The following is a 21,552-nucleotide window of genomic DNA, read 5'->3' on the forward strand; positions in this document are numbered from 1 at the left end:
AGGCGGCGACGGCGGCGGCTCCCTCTGGTGGCGGAGGCTCCGCTCTCGGCTCTCTGGTGGCGGAGGCGGCCCCTCCCTCTCGGGCTCTGAGAGCGGCGGCTCCGGGCTCCTCCCTCTCGGGCTCTGAGAGCGGCGGCGGCGGCGGCTCCTCCCTCTCGGGCTCTGAGAGCGGCGGCGGCGGCGGCTCCTCCCTCTCGGGCTCTGAGAGCGGCGGCGGCTCCTCCTCCCTCTCGGGCTCTGAGAGCGGCGGCGGCTCCTCCTCCCTCTCGGGCTCTGAGAGCGGCGGCGGCTCCTCACCCCTCTCTGGCTCTGGGAGCGACGGCAGATCCTCCTCCCTCTCTGGCTCTGGGAGCGACGGCAGCTCCTCACCCCTCTCTGGCTCTGGGAGCGACGGCAGATCCTCACCCCTCTCTGGCTCTGGGAGCGACCGAGAGGAGGAGGAGAGTCGCTCCCAGAGCCAGAGAGGGGTGAGGAGCTGCCGTCGCTCCCAGAGCCAGAGAGGGGTGAGGAGCCGCCGTCGCTCCCAGAGCCAGAGAGGGGTGAGGAGCCGCCGTCGCTCCCAGAGCCAGAGAGGGGTGAGGAGCCTCCGCCGCTCTCAGAGCCCGAGAGGGAGGAGCCGCCTCCGCCACCAGAGGGAGCCGGGCCGCCGTCGCCGCCTCCGCCACCAGAGGGAGCCGGGCCGCCGCAGTCCGCCGTTGCCGCCTCCGCCACCAGAGGGAGCCGGGCCGCCGTCGCCGCCTCCGCCACCAGAGGGAGCCGGGCCGCCGTCGCCGCCTCCGCCACCAGAGGGAGCCGGGCCGCCGTCGCCGCCTCCGCCACCAGAGGGAGCCGGGCCGCCGTCGCCGTGCTACCTTGGAGATTAAATTATAGAGATGCTTAATTATAGAGATGCTCCTTGATTTAGTGGGCTTGAATTGCATTTGTGCCCATTCAATGTTACTGGTTAATTTGCCCAATAACCGATTAGTGCAGGCTACGGTTGTAGTCATTGTTGTCATGTCATCTATGTATGCTCAAATTAGTGGTAGTCGCATTCCAGATGCCAAGCGTTCTCCTCCCACTACCCATTTTGATGCCCTAATAATTACTTCCATTGCCATGGTAAAAGCCAGTGGAGAAATGGTACATCCTGCCATTATTCTAACTTCTAGGCATTGCCACGTAGTGCTGAATTGTGAAGTTGAAAAACTAAATTGCAAATCTCCAAAGTAGGCTTTCACTAAATTTGTTATTATCATCGGTACGTTGAAAAAATCAAATGCTGCCAAAGAAGTTCATGTGGCACTGAACCATATGCATTAGTCAAATCCTGGAATGTCACATGGAGCTCCTTTCTCTCCTTTTTTGCTGATTGAATTTGTTGCCAGATTAAACTGATGTGTTCTAAGCATCCTGGGAAACCGGGAATACCTGCTTTTAGTACTGAAGTGTCAATGAAGCAGTTCTTTAATAGGTAGGTTGACAATCTCGGAAAAATAATGCTGAAGGAAACCTTGCCTTCTACTTTTAATAGGGAAATAGGACAAAACTGACCGATGCTTGTTGAATCTTTTTCTTTTGGTATAAAGACTCCACCTGCTCGGTGCCATGCTCTTGGTACAACCTGTTTGGTACATCAAATTTGAATGGATCTTTATAAAAGTTAGTTCTCGCAGGCTTTTTCTTTTTGTAGCGTTTCCTTAGGCGCTAAGCTCTGCGCAGTGTTGCAAGATTATCTTTTATGACCCTTTGTAACAGATGGAGTCCCTCCTTCTGACTTTGTTCTGCTTTTCTCCATTGCTTCCTCAACTGCCTCCTTTCTCACCCCTCTCTGGCTCTAATCTCCTGCTGCCATCTAGGCTTTCCAGGAATAGTTTGTACTTTTTCCTTCCTTTCTTCAATTCCAAACCTCTTGGAGCGTAAGGTACTGCGCGCAGGAAATAAAAATGTACATTATAAATATCATATGGGAGATAGTGAAATTGGAGAAGGAATCTATGAAAAAGACCGAGGAGTTTTTGTTGACTCAGAAATGTCTTCATCTGGGCAATGTGGGGAAGCTATAAAAAAGGCTAACAAGATGCTCGGATACATTGTGAAAAGTGTTGAATTTAAATCAAGGGAAGTAATGTTAAAACTGTACAATGCACTAGTAAGACCTCATCTTGAATATTGTGTGCAATTCTGGTCACCTCGCTATAAAAAAGATATTGCTGCTCTAGAAAGAGTGCAAAGAAGAGCGACCAGAATTATTCCGGGCTTAAAAGGCATGTCATATGCAGACAGGCTAAAAGAATTGAATCTGTTCAGTTTTTAACAAAGGAGACTACGTGGCGACCTAATTCAAGCATTCAGAATTCTAAAAGGTATTGACAGTGTTGACCCAAGGGACTTTTTCAGCTTGAAAAAAGAAACAAGGACCAGGGGTCACAAATGGAGATTAGACAAAGGGGCATTCAGAACAGAAAAGATTAGACAAAGGGGCATTCAGAACAGAAAATAGGAGGCACTTTTTTACACAGAGAATTGTGAGGGTCTGGAATCAACTCCCCAGTAATGTTGTTGAAGCTGACACCCTGGGATCCTTCAAGAAGCTGCTTGATGAGATTCTGGGATCAATAAGCTACTAACAACCAAACGAGCAAGATGGGCCGAATGGCCTCCTCTCGTTTGTAAACTTTCTTATGTTGTTATGTTCTTATGTTCTTGCTTCCATATGCATAGATGATGTCCCCAAATTTATCCAGCTTCTTTTCAACTGTTCCATTTAACCTTTCAAAAGTAAAACAGAGATCCGTGTTTACTGTGTTCCACGCGGTTTTCTCACAAGCTCTTGGCCATTTAACTCCAGGTTTGTGCGCGTTGAGGTTCTTTTCTCTCTTACACTGGTTCGTCTGACCAGGTTCGCAAGGATCATTAGGTTCATCACTAGTTGTATCTACGCAAGTCCTCCTCACATCTATGACAGGGGTGCTGATATCCTGCGAACTGTGGTTTGCTTCCTGTCGCTGGATTTCATTCGACTGACTTGACTGACTTTGTAAGAGGTACTGATCAATATGATGCCCTTGTCCCTTCTCCCTCAAGCATTTCCTTCTCTCTTGATGAATCTTCAAACCCCTGACCATTGTCGCCTTGCTCCAGTCGCAGACACAAACCTGGAGTTCCATGTCTTTGCTAACTGCAGATCTTGAACTAGTCTTTTGTGAAGTACTCTCCATTCTCATATCTGTTTCCGTTCCTAAGTCGTTAACCGTGTTATCCAACGTTGAGTCATCTTCCGCCCCCGCTCTCACAGACTCTAGGCATATCTTTCTTTTTAATTTCTTAGAAGCCTTTGGCGGGTGTCTCCAGCATCCTGTTTACCTTTGAAAACACAGAGCTGGATACTGCCGACCAGGGTAGCTAACCCTTGCTAGCCCCAATGGGGTCTCTTTCCTCCTGTCAGCTGTCTCTCCGTGCTGTCAGAAGGTCTTTCCCTTGTTGCCAGCTGCACTATTCACAGCAGTCACTGGATGTATCCAGATCTTCATGATTTCCATTACATGAGAGTAGATGTTAAACTTCATGCTGATTAGAACTCGGCTCTTGCCAAGATAAGCACCAACTAAGACAGTATACAGTAACTTAGAGCTGCACCAACTCATGATTCAAGTATTCGGACTGAGCTCTATAGAAATCAGGTGCTGGCAATCTGGTGAGGGTCACTGGTCTTCTTGATTGGGCTAATTTACCATTCCAGGTGAAACAAGTGAAGAAACAGCTGCTTGGATTTGTGATGAGTCCACACAAAGCAGTCCACACAAGTGCAAGTAGCTGTTTCACTTGGAACGGTAATTTAGCCCAATCAACACCAGTGACTCTCACCTGTGGAATGCTCAATCCGAAAAACGGAGTAATCGCTTTGTGCAGCACTACCTGTTATCTTATAAAATATAACAGCTGCAAAAAGCAGCAGTGACATGATGTAATGTAATGATGCTACAAATAAAATAGACTTCCAAGAGCTGCTGAAAACCAAAGCCCGTGAAATGGATTTACGTTGTGCTTCATATGTTATCAGAGATACACTTTCTACAGGCTTTGTGTCTTTGTGCAGCACCCAATTAGTCAAGGACATGAAATGGAATGTTTCAGATGGCATAGGGGCTCCTGTCTTCACAATGAGCTGCATTGTTCCTCCCGTGGGGGTTATGGGCCATTAATGAGGCCATGGCCCTGGTCATTCCTATGTCTTCCCCTTCCCAGGTACATGGAAAAATACTTCTGTAGATGGCAAAGAATAAGCTCCCCATCAAAATACAATAATAGAGGAATGCTTTTTACCTTCTAAATGTGCATCATGGTGCACCTGTTTATAAGACCACTACACATGTTCTTAATTGTACATGTGTCACTGTTAAAGCACTCAGTGATATTTGGCATGCTTAATAAAGTCACCAGTCCATGTTACCTTTGGGAACGGTCTCTGAGCAAGCCCGAGCAAGGTGGAATTTCTGTAATGAGGCCAGTATAACAATGACCACAGTGAGTTTGTTAGATGTTTCACATTGCTGTTTCAGAGAGGAGGATATTGCAGCAGCCATAGGGTATAATCAGTTGTGTAGTTTTTGAGTTACAATAGGTGCTGTCAGCCCCAAATGCACTAGTTTCAACATATGTCTATCAAGCAGTTTGTTGCAGTGCAGTCCTTTCTGAGTGTAGGTCTGTTCCCAGCCGGTTGTTGTCAGCCTTTGATAAGGAATCAGTTGTGAAAGGAGATGACCTGTTTGTGGGGAAGGGTCACCCTCTTGATTCTCCAGCTCAGCAGAGCCCACCCTCAACCCCTCCCCTTCACAGGTCCTTCCCTCCGTCCTTCCCCCACTGCCCCCCTCCATTTCTCAGTCTCCTCCCCTTCCCTGCCCCTGTCCCCAGCTCCCCAATTGCCTTGCTTTCTTTATTATCCCCTTGTGTGTTTCTAAAAGGCTGCTCTTACACATTAGGGATTGGCCTAAATCTCTTTCAAAATAGAATTGCCAAAGATCCAGAGTCACTAAGCTTTTCTTCTGGTGTAAAATTGAAATTTTTAATGATTAAAATTTAAAAAAAAGGTTTGTAGTTTCCACCAATGTTAAGTTTCTAGCATTGTTTTGGCACACCTTTTGTTGATGTTGAAGCCCAGAGTAATTAGAGAGTAAAATAAACCATAGTTACTGTTTCAGACAATATAATTAAATATGACTAACTCAGTTCAGCCACCTGTGAGCCATACATCTCACAACCAGCCCTGCACATCTGCTGTTCAAGGGCCTTGTTTAGCTTCTTTCACTGCATGCTTATAAATCGGTCGCCTGGGATGAAGCATCACGTTTCAAGAAGAGTTCCTGCTTCTAAACTGCTTCTTAGCTGAGGCCGGGGAGGTTAAGGGACATGGCCAACGTCTCGGTTTCCACTGCTCCAAATCCTACCCTTCATGAGCAAGCTGTTCCAATGACTGTTGTCCTCCCTCTGCATGTAAGCAGGATTCATTCAGTAATGAGAATGAGTGGAGAGCTCTAGAATTCCTTATTGTTCCTAATCCTACCCTGTGCTTGCAACCTCACAGCATGGCTTGTTAAGGACCTAGTTGTGCCCAAACAGCAGGGCTGTACAGGAGAGGATTACCAAAGGGGGTTAAATAGTAACAATAATAAACTGATATTCTATGCTCTGTTCTCTTTCCTAGCAGATATAAATCAAGTTTCAGCCCAGATACTTTAAAATAGTACACCATTCCTACAGTACAAGAAGGGGTGCAGCTGTTTCGCTGTGGAGTCCAACCAGAGAGCAGCTGAGCCATGCAGTTCGCATTCATTTGGTTCTTTTAAACCTGTCCAGGCTTGGTCTTAATTTCAACAGTGAAGAGAGAAATCCACATGGTTCCACCACATATGAAGATCTTATGAACATAAGAACATAAGAACATAAGAAAGTTTACAAACGAGAGGAGGCCATTCGGCCCATCTTGCTCGTTTGGCTGTTAGTAGCTTATTGATCCCAGAATCTCATCAAGCAGCTTCTTGAAGGATCCCGGGGTGTCAGCTTCATCAACATTACTGGGGAGTTGATTCCAGACCCCCACGATTCTCTGTGTAAAAAAGTGCCCCCTATTTTCTGTTCTGAATGCCCCTTTGGTCCTGGCTGAGTGAGGCCTTGTCATATCCTGTATCTCTATAATCCTTCAAGTGATACCATCCACTATTTAAAAAGATACCAGGCATTTAGCACAACATTGTAGTATCAGAAGCAATTGTTTAGGCAGTAAATGAATGCATGCCTACATTATAAAACACATGTCTGCAACCTGTGTAAACTAGGATGGTTATGCCATAGTTTATTTTACCATGTAGTTTTACATTTAAAAATTTATGCCTTTTCATGAGTTACTTTTTACCTTTTGCAATCACATTTACAGCAACTTATTCCACTGCATTTTCAGTTTGAGTAAGGGTTAGGGTTAAGTACATCACATGACTTCAGAAGTAAATAGGGTGCATTAAATTAAGGTTTTATTCTTCTGCAGCCCAGCTGTTTGTGACTTCACACAGATCACACACAGTACAGTAAAACAGTGCAGTACAACAACATCCACTCACATAATGACTTCAGGGTCACCACAATGCCAAGGTCAAACAGTTCTTCCTACAGCTTTCTAACAAGAATGCAGTGACCAGTTAGAAGGATGATCCGTATGTTTTTGTATTGGCTGCTATAGGGTAGTGGGATCTGTTATAACTACAATTACTGTAATATCTGAAAGATCTGACATCGCATAAACTGAAACAAATGAGTAAAAAGAAAGCATCTGGAAGAACTGTACTGCCAGTATAACAAATAAGACAGGATATGTAATTTCCCTTTGACACAGCTGGAATTCCCAAGAACATGACTGGAATCTGGGAGAGTTTTCAAAGCGTCTGTCGAGGAGCTACCCCTCTAGTAAACAGCGTTGCCACAAGATCAAGTGTATAGACTTTACTGATTCAGATCTAGTGCTTTTGTATTGTTGGAATTTAGAGATGTAATCGATGCATTTACACCTGGCTTCAGGAATGTGGCAGTTGTTGACTTGTGGAAGCAGTTCTTTCTGGAACATTAGGCAATGTTTTAAGCAAAGTAGAAAATAAGAGTTTTCAGTCATGCCTTTATCAGCTTATGACTGGATCCTCATGACACTCCATATAAGGAGCAGTGGGTTGGAGAAGATTGCTTTACATGAGTAAGCAGGAACAGGAAAAGTAATGACATGCATTGACCATTCATCATGTTCTGTTTGCAGGCTGTTGTGAATGGGGATGCATCCATGGACAGTTTGTCTGAAAGCAGCACTGACCCCAAGATCACTAACGGGCACCCCGGAAACAGCCCCCTTTCAGCAGGAGAACCCCCCTCCCCAGCGAGCCCTAAACTGAACGGGGGCGCTGTCACACCGGGTACAGCAGAGGGAAAGCCATTCATTTGGATTCCATTTATATTTCTTAAATATTGAAAGGAATTTTAGATATATGCAAGAGTGGACTGGTGCTTATTAATATTTAGCGGATACATCAATATACATATACATTACCCTTTGTGTTTTTCCCGATACATTTGCATTCATTTTAGGCATTTACTGCAGTTTACTATGGCTTTGACCGTGCTTTATCATATCTCTCTGATCTTTACCCTGCTTGTACTATACATTACTATACTTTTACTACGCTATTACCAGGGTAAACTTTGACAGTGGGAGGTACTTTGAACAGTATGTAAGCACACAAAGTTCTTTCAACGCAATCCATGCTGTGCCACATTTATGTGGATTTCATAATGCTATTTATTTGATGTATTTGTTTGTGGATTTCATAATGCTGTTTATTTGATGTATTTGTTCCTTTCCCTTGTAGAAGTTAGTCTTACAAACAAGCCTCTCAGCTGTAAGAAAAGAAGCAGGAGAAACTCTGACCTGGAGGACAAGACCTTGTGGGATTCCTCCTACAATGAGGTAAAGTCCACACTCAGTTTCATACTGATCACGTTACACAGTGAGTAAATGTAACAGGCTGCGTTGGGTGATGCACGGCTGTTGCAAATTCTGTCCCATCAATGAGATGAGATGAGGTTAAGAATTGTTAAATCCCTGCTCTTTTGCATTGTGGTTGAAATGCTCGCTTGCATGTGCGGGGGGCCCCAGTTGGCAGCCCAGCCTCTGCCCTGTTACGTTGGTGCCGTGACCCGGATCTCATAGATTGGCTGCAGCCGATCAGCAAGGTTAAAGGTGGGAAGCGTATACACCAATCTCACGATACTATACGCATCACTGGATCCTCATGACACTCCATATAAGGAGCAGTGGGTTGGAGAAGATTGCTTTACATGAGTAAGCAGGAACAGGAAAAGTAATGACATGCATTGACCATTCATCATGTTCTGTTTGCAGGCTGTTGTGAATGGGGATGCATCCATGGACAGTTTGTCTGAAAGCAGCACTGACCCCAAGATCACTAACGGGCACCCCGGAAACAGCCCCCTTTCAGCAGGAGAACCCCCCTCCCCAGCGAGCCCTAAACTGAACGGGGGCGCTGTCACACCGGGTACAGCAGAGGGAAAGCCATTCATTTGGATTCCATTTATATTTCTTAAATATTGAAAGGAATTTTAGATATATGCAAGAGTGGACTGGTGCTTATTAATATTTAGCGGATACATCAATATACATATACATTACCCTTTGTGTTTTTCCCGATACATTTGCATTCATTTTAGGCATTTACTGCAGTTTACTATGGCTTTGACCGTGCTTTATCATATCTCTCTGATCTTTACCCTGCTTGTACTATACATTACTATACTTTTACTACGCTATTACCAGGGTAAACTTTGACAGTGGGAGGTACTTTGAACAGTATGTAAGCACACAAAGTTCTTTCAACGCAATCCATGCTGTGCCACATTTATGTGGATTTCATAATGCTATTTATTTGATGTATTTGTTTGTGGATTTCATAATGCTGTTTATTTGATGTATTTGTTCCTTTCCCTTGTAGAAGTTAGTCTTACAAACAAGCCTCTCAGCTGTAAGAAAAGAAGCAGGAGAAACTCTGACCTGGAGGACAAGACCTTGTGGGATTCCTCCTACAATGAGGTAAAGTCCACACTCAGTTTCATACTGATCACGTTACACAGTGAGTAAATGTAACAGGCTGCGTTGGGTGATGCACGGCTGTTGCAAATTCTGTCCCATCAATGAGATGAGATGAGGTTAAGAATTGTTAAATCCCTGCTCTTTTGCATTGTGGTTGAAATGCTCGCTTGCGTGTGCGGGGGGCCCCAGTTGGCAGCCCAGCCTCTGCCCTGTTACGTTGGTGCCGTGACCCGGATCTCATAGATTGGCTGCAGCCGATCAGCAAGGTTAAAGGTGGGAAGCGTATACACCAATCTCACGATACTATACGCATCACAATATGATATGTGTCACAGTATATGTGATTGTCCTGATTGGCTGCTTGTATGATGCATAATAAGATCAAAATGGGAATTTATGATTGAACATTTTGTTAAAAGACACAAATGAAATGCGATAGGGAGAGTATGTATTCATACCAACTATAAAACATACTTATTCTTCATTCAGGAACCATTTGGTGATATATAATGAGTGAAGTTGTGCTTTTGGTCTTATATCACGATATTAACGATACATAAGAACATAAGAATGCTTATAAATGAGAGGAGGCCATTTGGCCCATCTTGCTCGTTTGGTCGTTAGTAGCTTATTGATCCCAGAATCTCTTCAAAGCTGCTTCTTGAAGGATCCCAGGGTGTCAGCTTCAACAACATTACTGGGAAGTTGTTTCCAGACTCCAACAATTCTCTGTAAAAAAAAAAAAGCCTCCTATTTTCTGTTCTGAGTGCCCCTTTATCTAATCTCCATTTGTGACCCCTGGTCCTTATTTATTTTTTCTGGTTGAAAAAGTTCCCCGGGTCGACATTGTCAATACCTTTTAGAATTTTGAAAGCTTGAATCAGATCGCCGCATAATCTTCTTTGGTCAAGACTGAATAGATTCAGTTATTTTAGCCTGTCTGCGTATGACATGTCTTTTAAATCTGGAATAATATTGGTCGCTCTTCTTGGCACTCTTTCTAGAACAGCAATATCCTTTTTGTAGCGAGGTGACCAGAACTGAACACAATATTCTAGATGAGGTCTTACTAATGCAATGTAAAGTTTTAACATTACTTCCCTTGATTTGAATTCAACACTTTTCACTATATATCCGAACACTGGCCTTTTTTATAGCTTCTCTACATTGCCTAGATGAAGACATTTCTGAGTCAACATAAACTCCTAGGTCTTTTTCATAGATTCCTTCTTCAATCTCAGTATCTCCCATATGGTATTTATAATGCACATTTTTTATTGTCTGCCTGCAGAACCTTACACTTTTCTCTATTAATGTCTTTTGCCATGTGTCTGCCCAGTTCTGAATCTTGTCTAGATCATTTTGAATAACGTTTGCTGCTGCAACAGTGTTTGCCACTCCTCCTATTTTTGTGTCATCTGCAAATTTAATAAGTTTGATTACTATACCAGAATCTAAGTCATTAATGTAGATTAGGAATAGCAGAGGACCTAATACTGATCCCTGTGGTACTCCACTGGTTACCTCGCTCCATTTTGAGGTTTCTCCTCTAATCAGTACTTTCTGTTTTCTACATGTTAACCACTCCCTAATCCATGTGCATACATTTCCTTGAATCCCTTTTGCGTTCAGTTTGAGAATTAATCGTTTATGCAGGACTTTGTCAGAAGCTTTCTGGAAATCTAAATAAACCATGTTGTGTGCTTTGCAATTATCCATTGTCGATGTTGCATCCTCAAAAAAAATCAAGCAGGTTTGGCAGACACGATCTCCCTTTCCTAAAACCATGTTGACTGTCTCCCAGGATACTGTTACCATACAGGTAATTTTCCATTTTGGATCTTGTTATAGTTTCTGTAAGTTTACATATAGTAGAAGTCAGGCTTATTGGTCTGTAGTTACCTGGTTCGGTTTTGTCTCCCTTTTTGTGGATTGGTATTACGTTTGCAATTCTGTACAACCCCTGTCTCAGGAGACTGTTGTATGAACTTGGTTAGCAGTTTAGAAATAACTTATTTCATTTCTTTGAGTACTATTGGGAGGATCTTATAATAATTATATTACGATACGATTCATCATTAAAAAAATTATCACAATCCATTGCTACACAATAACTGTTACACCCCTACTATTTGTCAACATTAGAGACACAAAAAGAAATACTGCATGTACAAGACTATGGTAATGCAATAGCAGAAGGAAGCAAGTACTTTCAAATAACAATTTGATTTGCCATCTTTAGTTTTAGACAGTCTGTGGGCCTATTTATATCTAGACAAACTCTCACCTTTTTTCTGCTTTTTGTTAAGCCAAGATGAGAGCTCATTTTAGAGAGCGTCTTTTTAATAGTTCAGGACAAAGGGATTTCTTAAAGGAATGGCGACGTCAAACATCTTCCTGACGGTTTGTGTTTGTTGTCTTAGGCAAAATTGCAGAGAGTCGCTGGCCGGGAGACAACTCTCCGACAGAGACCCCCTCAGCGGACAATATTCCAGGCCGGACTCACACCTTGCAGCAAGGCACGAAGCAGCACAAACAACCCCAAACCGAAACCGGATCCAAACAGCTGTGTGGTATGTACAGCACAGCACGCCAGGCTAGAATACTAGGAGATCCCACAGAGGGGGAGACAAGGATTTGTCAGCTGGCTGAAGTGACCAGCTCCAGCACAGGACCTAGGGCTTACTCAGTGATGTTGCTAGGCATACAAGCGTTCGGTGGAGTGGAGCTGTGTGTCTAGAGGTAAGGGTTGGGTTGATAACACAAAGCTCCCACACCCATCCGAATCCAGCTTGTGAATTCTTAACGCATTCTTTTATTTATTCCGGATTACTTTAAAATAATAATGCACATACTTTTTCCCTACAAGGAACAGGGGATTTTTGTCCTCTCCTGTACTTTGCACATTGTTTTTTAAAGGACAGGAAATGTAATTTAGATCTGAAGTCTGGTGTGGGAAAATCCCATGGCAAACAGAGCCAAGTAACTCTGGTGCAGCGTCAAGTAAGTGTAACCAGGAACACAGCTGCCTGCTGTAATCCTCTCAAGTTCCTGAATTGGTTTAATGTCTGTTAGTCTGTGAAATATTAACGTGTCTAAATGACACAAGATATTCTGGAATGCGGTTTAAAGTGAGCGTATTTGTGTGACAGGCTGGCGAGTAGATTGAGGCTCAGAGACAGAGTAAAGGCAAAAATACAGTTCTTTATTAAACAAAAATAGTCAAACAAACAGGCACAAGGGCCAACAGAAAAGAGGTTCAAATAAAAATAAGTGAACTTACGAAAGTAAATGGTCAGGTTCCAAGGCTTTAACACCAAACAATAAAACAAACAAAAAGGCATTCTTTCTTCTCAAACACAAAAATAAAAACCTCTCAAACAAAGCAAACTCCCAAACCAAAAGAACACCTTTCCAGAAAAAAACACACACCTTCCAGCCAGGCCCTCTCCCCTGGCTTTTATTCCCTGTGGCTGGATCCCAATTAACCAATAATTATTCAATTAGAGCTCCAGCCACATTCTCAGGTTTTTCTGGCAGGGAGAAATTTAACCCCCTCCCTGACAGTTCCAAAAATATTCCTATAGACGGGGAGTTCCCCGTCACAGTTTGCCAAAGGTGAGGGGCTGGAGCTTACCCACAATGGAGCAGGTGCAGGGAAAAAGAGGGCAGGCCTAGGACTGCACAATCACATAGTTAGTCAGACAATTTTACTTTAATCGTTTCAATTGTAGCTCTGCGAAAACAGACTAAAATCTGAATTTCTTGAGATTTCCAAGTACTGATGTCATGGCCTTCTGCTGAGATTGAGCCCATTTACAGTGGCTTGTTTCTGGCCACAAGAAAAAAAAAAAAGATATATTATATATATATATAGTGACCATGCAGACATCCTGCACTCTCAGGAGTGGGGTTGTAACCTGTAAGATACAGTTACTGCCCAGCTTCTTTCTGGCACTTGAAACGGCTGCCTGATGTTTCAATAACATACTAATGAGGACATTCATTCCTGTTTGATTGTTTGAGGTCAAGGCTGTTTTTTTTATTTCACAGGTGCAGAATGGAACCCTCTTCAGCCCTGTGAGCCCCCATGTCTCTCCTACCCCCACCCTAGAGCTGATGGAACAGGATTCCAAAGACTCTGCTCAGAGCAGCTCCACGTCCACCTCCCAAGACACAGGGACCCCCCCCGAATACAAGGTAGAGAAAACTGGCCCCAGGGCATCGGGCTGCTCCTCGCCAATGCCGTTCACCGCTTTGTCTTTTACCTCACTTCAGATTGTGCAAATAAACGCAAACCAAATATCAAGACGTAACTGTCAGAAATAAAAAATAGCATGTGTCAGTCCTCTGTCTTGCCTTGCCATCCACTTATGTTTTAACCTTCAGTTCAGGAAGAATGACACACATTACGTCAACTTTTACCAAAACATGAATTGACCTGTCACTTCCCCCTCTTTTCATATCATTGATTCACATCTCTCCACTCCCCCCTGTCGCCACCTTTCTTCACTTACCCCATGGTCAACCACAAGGGGTCCGTTGACTCGACTCAAACCACCTGGGTTTGTGGACACGTGTTTATAATCAAATAAATACCATTAATTACAAATTCTCTTTGACCGAAATGACTGAAATTCGGGAAACCATCTTTGTAGGGAGAGACTGTAATTGTAAAGGATGCATGTTCTCCTTTATAATATTAAACATGGGTGGCTGAATGGGTATGTCTTACCTAGGACTGGGACTAGGTTTGAATCCACCCATGGTTCTGTGAAGAGAATTGAATTCTGGTTGTATTGGTGTGGCTCTCAGTGAACCATCATCCTAATTAAAGATGCATACCATGCAAAGCAAAAGCATAGGAAAGTGTGGTAAATCAAATAGTGTAATGCATAGTCTGGGCTGTATTCAAAATGGATAATATTTCTTTGCAGTGATTATACAACCAATGTTCTTAAATATTTAAATATCTGTACAACAGTAAATACTAAATTGTAGAATAAAAATAAAATAAAAATTAAATGGCCCCTTCTTGTAGTAGACAAAGCAATCGCTAGCAAAAAATATTTCCGATCTTTGATGCAGCTGTTGTCTTTTTTGTGGAAGTCATTTTAAAGAAATTTTGCAATCATTTACTGGAAGCAAACTAAACCGTCTGCCAGGTTCCTAAAAGATCAGTAAAGCAAATAGTCATAATCATGTTTTATTTTGAAATATCTAAAAGTTACACTATTCATTCAGAAATGGGAATTTTCATAGGGAACTACATATTATATGTCGGTGTATAAGTTTCACGGAAATCTTGAAGTATGTGATAATCTTGAAAGAAATACAGCCTTTCACTTAGTATAAGCTTGGGAAAATAACTGAAATGCAAATTATCACAGACAAAAAAAACAATCTCCCAGTTGTAACTGTAATTGCTTTGGTCTGTTCCAGACACGCCACCTTCAGCTGTTATGACCTTATATTGAAACAGCTTGACTGCTTGAATACAGCTCTGCAGATGTGAAGATTCTCTCTCTGCTTGCCCTTTCCAGGATAATAAAGGCTTTGGGATCGGTGAGCTGGTGTGGGGGAAGATTAAGGGCTTCTCCTGGTGGCCGGGAATTGTGGTGTCCTGGCGGATGACTGGGAAACGACAGGCCTCTCTAGGGATGAGGTGGTTGCAGTGGTTTGGGGATGGCAAGTTTTCCGAGGTGAGCTGAACACACAGTTCTGGGAGTGCGTGTTTGAGTTGCCAGCTAGATGGCATTAGGGGTTTACTTGCTGAATGACATTCACAGTGAAGGATTCTTGGCAGAAGTGTGCCCCGCTGTCTTCCAGGTTTCAGCAGACAAGCTGGACTCATTCATGGCCTTCCCCAAGTACTTCACCCAAGCTTCGTACAACAAGCTAGCGTCGTACCGGAGAGCTGTCTTTCAAGCACTTGAGGTAAAACAACAGCTCTCAAAATCTTTACAATGTATAGAGGCACGGCATCACAACAGACTCTCTCTGATGTTATGTAAGCGAGTGGTTCATTTCTCTTTCCAAAGGTGCTACAGAACACGTATCTCAGGAATATATTTAAAAACATAATCCTGCTATTTTCTTCAAATATGCACTGCTTGTTTTCTGTGCCTGCACCTGTCAGTTCAATAACAGCACCAGCACGGTTGATCGAGGAGCGATAAAGATCTGGATACACGATGCTTATCTTTGTGAGAGAAATTCTCCTGGAGAGCACTCCCAAGTCAAAGTTGAGAAATGGATTCCCTAACTGATTTATTAATAAAACTATTTAAACACTCAGGATTATGTTGAAAAATGTACTGCTGAGATACACGCAGGATACAGCAAAGATAAAGAAATGCATTAATTTAAACACTGTGGTGCGTGCTGTCAAATAATTTCTTCTGGCTGATAGAAACAAAATTCATGGGCTGCGTTGAGTAGTATTCTGTTTAGTCTCTTGAAATGTTCAAGTTTGGGATGCAGTGTCATCTAGTGGTTTAATCCAGAGAACTCATGACTCTAGTGGTAAATGTAGTTTAATTGTCTGCTTTTATAAACTTGCAAAACCAACACCTTCCAGAACATTTTGTCATCCCAGAGACAATTTAATGGAAGACCTACAACTCCTTACCTATGGGAATTATCTGAAAATGTTATTTGTTATTACCAAAGATGGCAAATTAAACTTGATTATCTAAATAGGAAATAGTTTTCTAACTGAGTTCTGAGGAACTCATTGAATGAGGCACATTTCTAGACTAAGCTGAAACCTATCTGAGGAAATAAGAATGCTTGCTCTTATACGTCTTGCACCTGATTAGCAATGATAGTGGTGCGCCGGTGCTCAATCTGTAGTGACTGCGAGCTTGTATGTCTGTGCAGATGGCAGCTGACCGGTCTGGGAAGATATTTCCCCGTTGTGAAACAGACAGCCCTGATGACCTGGTGAAGCCCATGCTGGAGTGGGCTAACGGCGGGTTCGAGCCCAAAGGGTCTGAGGGACTTAACCCTAAAGGAGGTGAACATCCCTGGCAAGAGAAATCTGTGTCACACTTTCTCTTTCAGTTTTTGCTCAGATTTTCACGACATCTGATTCAGATCAAACTTGGTACGGGCATTCCTTAGCACAAGTTCTAGGTAATGGGGACCTGCTTATGGATGATCTGGTTGTGCTCATGAAGTCTATCAGATTATTATTTTATACGCTTGTTTTCTGTTGTTCTTCAGAGAACGGGTCCCTCAATCACCACGTTCTCGAGGTCAACTACCTAGAGTATTACCCCCCGGTCAAGAAACAGAAAACCAACCTGTACAAAAATAAGGTGGGGATCGAGGAACACTACAGCAGAGGTAAGCACTGGATCATCAATCGAGGAACAATACAGCAGAGGTAAGCACTGGATCATCAATCGAGGACCAATACAGCAGAGGTAAGCACTGGATCATGAATCAAGGAACATTACAGCAGAGGTAAGCACTGGATCATCAATCGAGGAACAATACAGCAGAGGTAAGCACTGGATCATGAATCAAGGAACATTACAGCAGAGGTAAGCACTTAATCATCAATCGAGGAACACTACAGCAGAGGTAAGCACTGGATCATCAATCGAGGAACAATACAGCAGAGGTAAGCACTGGATCATGAATCGAGGAACAATACAGCAGAGGTAAGCACTGGATCATCAATCCTGTTCCTTATTCATTCTCTGCTGAGTCTACTAACGGTGTGCTAATAGTCAGACACATTATTGCCTGTAAGAAGTATTTAATGCCCCCGGTACAGCAGTAGAAATGTCAGCCCCCCGGGTGAATTTGCTTCCAACTGGCTTTTAAAGCTTTTAAAGGGAAGGACAGCTTTTCTTTTTTTGAAATCAACACACCAGTGAATGCATTTATTTAATTCCTTTAATAAGACCTTTCAAATAGACCCAGTGTGTTGTACACGGCTGTGAATTCAAGAACTGGTGAAATACATAGATTTTACTGTTTTTTAAAGTTTTTGATTTTCATTTTTATTCCAGAACAAATGGTCCATGAAGTTTTGAAGAATAACAGAAGTATAGAAGGTAATAGTGATTTTTTTTTTTTTTAATCTTGTGGAAAACATTTGGTCTGCAAACCTTGTAATACCTAAGCACTGTACTTTAAATCTTTATGTTATTGCTGTGGATATTTAAATGTCTTCCTTATAAATATTTCAGCATGTCACAGACCATCCTTAAATATCCCTCGTTAATACTGTAACAGGACTGGCTGTGTGTTGAGTTGCACTGCTGTTGCTGAGTCTGTCCCTGTTGGTGAGATGAGATAGAAGACTGTTGAATAAATGTAGATATGTGTTTATCTTAATTTTTCTAGAATTCTGCCTATCTTGTGGGAAAGCGAGAGTGGCGACTTTTCATCCGCTTTTTGAAGGAGGCCTTTGCCAAACATGCAAGGTAGGACAAAATCTTGTTGGTAGTCTTTAGAGAAACAGACAATGTGGGCCAGACTGTGAAGGTTTCCTTTACTATTGCACACAGAAGTGCTAAAGAACTGCTCTTCAGTAGCTGGTAGGACACAGTATGATTTACTCTGAGCAGGGCAGCCTCGGTGTGACAGAATGTCCAGCTATGGCCAAACGTTTTGCATCACATATAGAATTAACACTCGAAGGACCGAAGATACACTCATACGTAGAAGCCCTGCAGCAGTCTTTCTGACGGCTGTATTCATAAGAACATAAGAACATAAGAACATAAGAAAGTTTACAAACGAGAGGAGGCCATTCGGCCCATCTTGCTCGTTTGGTTGTTAGTAGCTTATTGATCCCAAAATCTCATCAAGCAGCTTCTTGAAGGATCCCAGGTTGTCAGCTTCAACAACATTAATGGGGAGTTGATTCCAGACCCTCACAATTCTCTGTGTAAAAAAGTGTCTCCTATTTTCTGTTCTGAATGCCCCTTTTTCTAAACTCCATTTGTGACCCCTGGTCCTTGTTTCTTTTTTCAGGCTGAAAAAGTCCCTTGGGTCGACACTGTCAATACCTTTTAGAATTTTGAATGCTTGAATTAGGTCGCCACGTAGTCTCCTTTGTTCAAGACTGAACAGGTTCAATTCTTTTAGCCTGTATGCATATGACATGCCTTTTAAGCCCGGAATAATTCTGGTCGCTCTTCTTTGCACTCTTTCTAGAGCAGCAATATCTTTTTTATAGCGAGGTGACCAGAACTGAACACAATATTCAAGATGAGGTCTTACTAGTGCATTGTACAGTTTTAACATTACTTCCCTTGATTTAAATTCAACACTTTTCACAATGTATCCGAGCATCTTGTTAGCCTTTTTTATAGCTTCCCCACATTGTCTAGATGAAGACATTTCTGAGTCAACAAAAACTCCTAGGTCTTTTTCATAGATTCCTTCTCCAATTTCAATATCTCCCATATGATATTTATAATGTACATTTTTATTTCCTGCGTGCAGTACCTTACACTTTTCTCTATTAAATGTCATTTGCCATGTGTCTGCCCAGTTCTGAATCTTGTCTAGATCATTTTGAATGACCTTTGCTGCTGCAACAGTGTTTGCCACTCCTCCTACTTTTGTGTCGTCTGCAAATTTAACAAGTTTGCTTACTATACCAGAATCTAAATCATTAATGTAGATTAGGAATAGCAGAGGACCTAATACTGCTCCCTGTGGTACACCGCTGGTTACCACACTCCATTCTGAGGTTTTTCCTCTAATCAGTACTTTCTGTTTTCTACATGTTAACCACTCCCTAATCCATGTACATGTGTTTCCTTGAATCCCAACTGCGTTCAGTTTGAGAATTAATCTTTTGTGCGGGACTTTGTCAAAAGCTTTCTGGAAATCTAAATAAACCATGTCATATGCTTTGCAATTATCCATTATCGATGTTGCATCCTCAAAAAAATCAAGCAAGTTAGTTAGGCACGATCTCCCTTTCCTAAAACCATGTTGACTGTCTCCCAGTACCTTGTTACCATATAGGTAATTTTCCATTTTGGATCTTATTATAGTTTCCATAAGTTTGCATATAATAGAAGTCAGGCTTACTGGTCTGTAGTTACCTGGTTCAGTTTTGTTTCCCTTTTTGTGGATCGGTATTACGTTTGCAATTTTCCAATCTGTCGGTACCACCCCTGTGTCAAGAGACTGCTGCATGATCTTTTATTCAAAACACTGTAAATAATATGACAAAAAACGGTCGGATGTAATTCTTTTTTTTGTTTTTTTTTTATTCAGTACGCCACACACATTTATTTTACAAAACAGAAGAAGAACATACGGTACATATTTATAAAACTGAAACGATAGCCATACATTTTTTACTTTTCAACAGCAATCAGTTTATTATCAGATGAGGAAAAGCAACGGAATGACGTAGATAAATAAACTTAGAAAGAAACATTTTACAGACGCACACAGCACAAGTCTAATTTTTTTCCTTTTTTTTCCGACAAAAGGGTATTCCTTTACCTGAGTCTAAGGCTGTTCACAATCAACACAGATAATGCACTTCTCCACACTGCCTTTCTGCACAGCTAACTGTAAAATATATTCTCTCCTTGGTAAATTCTTCTCTGTAAAGTAAGTACCTATGAGCTGATGGCTGCTAGATCCAATACATTGTAAAACACCTGAACAGACCACCGTCAGGAGCCAGCTTTCACAGAATACTTCCGAGCCACCTGATCCAAAACATCAACTCCATATTTTGTTGCGTAGTAAAACTCCACAGTCTCTGGTATTTATTTTCACTAGTCCTGATGCTAATCGAAGCGCAGCTGGCAAACAGGTGCCAGCCTTCAAAAGGCTGATTGAAAACAATAGACTGTCAGTCATTCACTCAGACAGAGAGTAGAGACTAATCTGATTACAGCTAAACACACTGCGGACTGATACATAAAAATAATAAAGTAGAATACCGTTCTGTCAGTGTGTCTGCTCCCTGGGCTTTTAGGTATAATGTAATGTAGCTCCTTTATTTCTGCACTCCCACGTTTCATGCTTTGTGAGAATATTTAATACATCCGCACAGAAAGGTACATTAACGCGCAGTCCCATATGTGTTACACGACTGAAGAAAATGACATTTTAAAACCAAAAACCGCCAAAATGACCGCCACAGGACTTCTAGTGTTAACCAATTTTGCTTCATAAATTCGGGTGAAACCTGTTGACTAGTGTTACGTTTGATACAGAATGGTCTCCACTGTCTCTACAGGATATCTATCTGGAAATCTCCTACATGTATGATGATGACGGGTACCAGTCATACTGCACTGTGTGCTGTGGAGGTCGGGAAGTGTTGCTCTGTGGCAATGCCAACTGCTGTAGGTGAGTTTATTGATGTCTTCATGCTTTCTGTTCATGTTGACCTGTTCCCCTTTTAACTAGATGTGTCCCCAGTGCTCACATAGAGTTGACTCACGTTAGCATGGTTTGAATGCCTATCAATAACTGCAACAAATCGTAATTGTAGTTCCCTTTGAATGCTGTGCAGCATGTCCAAACTCCCGAACTGTACCTGGACGATAATGCCAGTCTCTCCTGCCCCCTGCACAGGTGTTTCTGTGTCGACTGTCTAGATATCCTAGTGGGTCCTGGGGCCTCAGAGAACGCCAAGGTGCTGGACCCATGGCGATGCTACATGTGCCAGCCAGTCCAACAGTACGGTGCCCTCAAACAGAGACATGACTGGAGCATCAAGCTGCAGGAGTTCTTTGTCAATGACAACGGGCAGGAATTTGTAAGTGTGACAAAAAAAGCAGCCGGAAAAGAGAGTCAAATCCACAGTGAAAGTCACAGGGTTTATGAAAATTCTGAAAATGTGCAAATAGGTTTGAGCTAATAGCAATTCAGTCAGTAAGCTGAACTATGCCAAACTGTCCTAGTCTAGATACTCATATCAATATTTTAATGCAGTGCCACTTGCAGTGAGCAGCAGAGCCCCTTTATGGCTCCTAGGTGGTCCTTGGTGGTAGAATATTGTTGTTTCAAGTTTTTTCACACATTCTCAAAGCAGCTTACTGACTACCTTGTTAAACGTGGATTTCAAAGCCACATTGAGATGGATTGGCATGATAGCAACTCAGTACTGGTGTTGCTGCATCAGAATAAGGCTGGTGGGGGCATATTTTCAAAGCGTTTCCTCTGTTCTTTCTGGTTTTGTAAAATGAACAGGCATTTCACCTCTTTCAAAAAATAAGAGTCAATTAAAGAGTGAAGTAAATGCTTTTCAGTAAACGTGCCCTGTGTGGTTTAAACTGTTTTGCAGGAAAGCCCGAAAATGTACACAGCAATTCCTGCAGAGCAGCGACGGCCAGTAAGAGTGCTGTCACTGTTTGACGGCATTGCCACTGGTGAGTGATGGGATCGCCAAGATGAAATGTGTCTGTTCAATAGAATAAGCAGTGACT

General features: G+C 42.5%; 1 protein-coding gene across 2 annotated transcripts in view; it reads left to right on the forward strand.

Annotated features, from left to right (window-relative positions):
- The window catches only part of LOC121319280 (DNA (cytosine-5)-methyltransferase 3B-like), a 44,739-nt gene that overhangs the window by 15,116 nt on the left and 8,071 nt on the right, over window positions 1-21,552 (forward strand). The window contains exons 2-16 of one of the 2 annotated variants that reach the window (XM_041256540.1): window positions 7,277-7,430; window positions 7,884-7,981; window positions 8,417-8,570; window positions 9,024-9,121; window positions 11,545-11,694; window positions 13,175-13,321; window positions 14,665-14,823; window positions 14,951-15,058; window positions 16,004-16,139; window positions 16,349-16,471; window positions 17,146-17,190; window positions 17,483-17,562; window positions 20,358-20,470; window positions 20,699-20,882; window positions 21,411-21,495. In XM_041256540.1, coding sequence (XP_041112474.1) covers window positions 7,277-7,430; window positions 7,884-7,981; window positions 8,417-8,570; window positions 9,024-9,121; window positions 11,545-11,694; window positions 13,175-13,321; window positions 14,665-14,823; window positions 14,951-15,058; window positions 16,004-16,139; window positions 16,349-16,471; window positions 17,146-17,190; window positions 17,483-17,562; window positions 20,358-20,470; window positions 20,699-20,882; window positions 21,411-21,495 — 1,834 coding nt within the window. The remainder of the gene's footprint in view (window positions 1-7,276; window positions 7,431-7,883; window positions 7,982-8,416; window positions 8,571-9,023; window positions 9,122-11,544; window positions 11,695-13,174; window positions 13,322-14,664; window positions 14,824-14,950; window positions 15,059-16,003; window positions 16,140-16,348; window positions 16,472-17,145; window positions 17,191-17,482; window positions 17,563-20,357; window positions 20,471-20,698; window positions 20,883-21,410; window positions 21,496-21,552) is intronic. The other variant, XM_041256541.1, reaches the window with a different exon arrangement.

Source organism: Polyodon spathula, chromosome 8 (genome assembly GCF_017654505.1).
Source record: "Polyodon spathula isolate WHYD16114869_AA chromosome 8, ASM1765450v1, whole genome shotgun sequence".
Lineage (NCBI taxonomy): Eukaryota > Metazoa > Chordata > Actinopteri > Acipenseriformes > Polyodontidae > Polyodon > Polyodon spathula.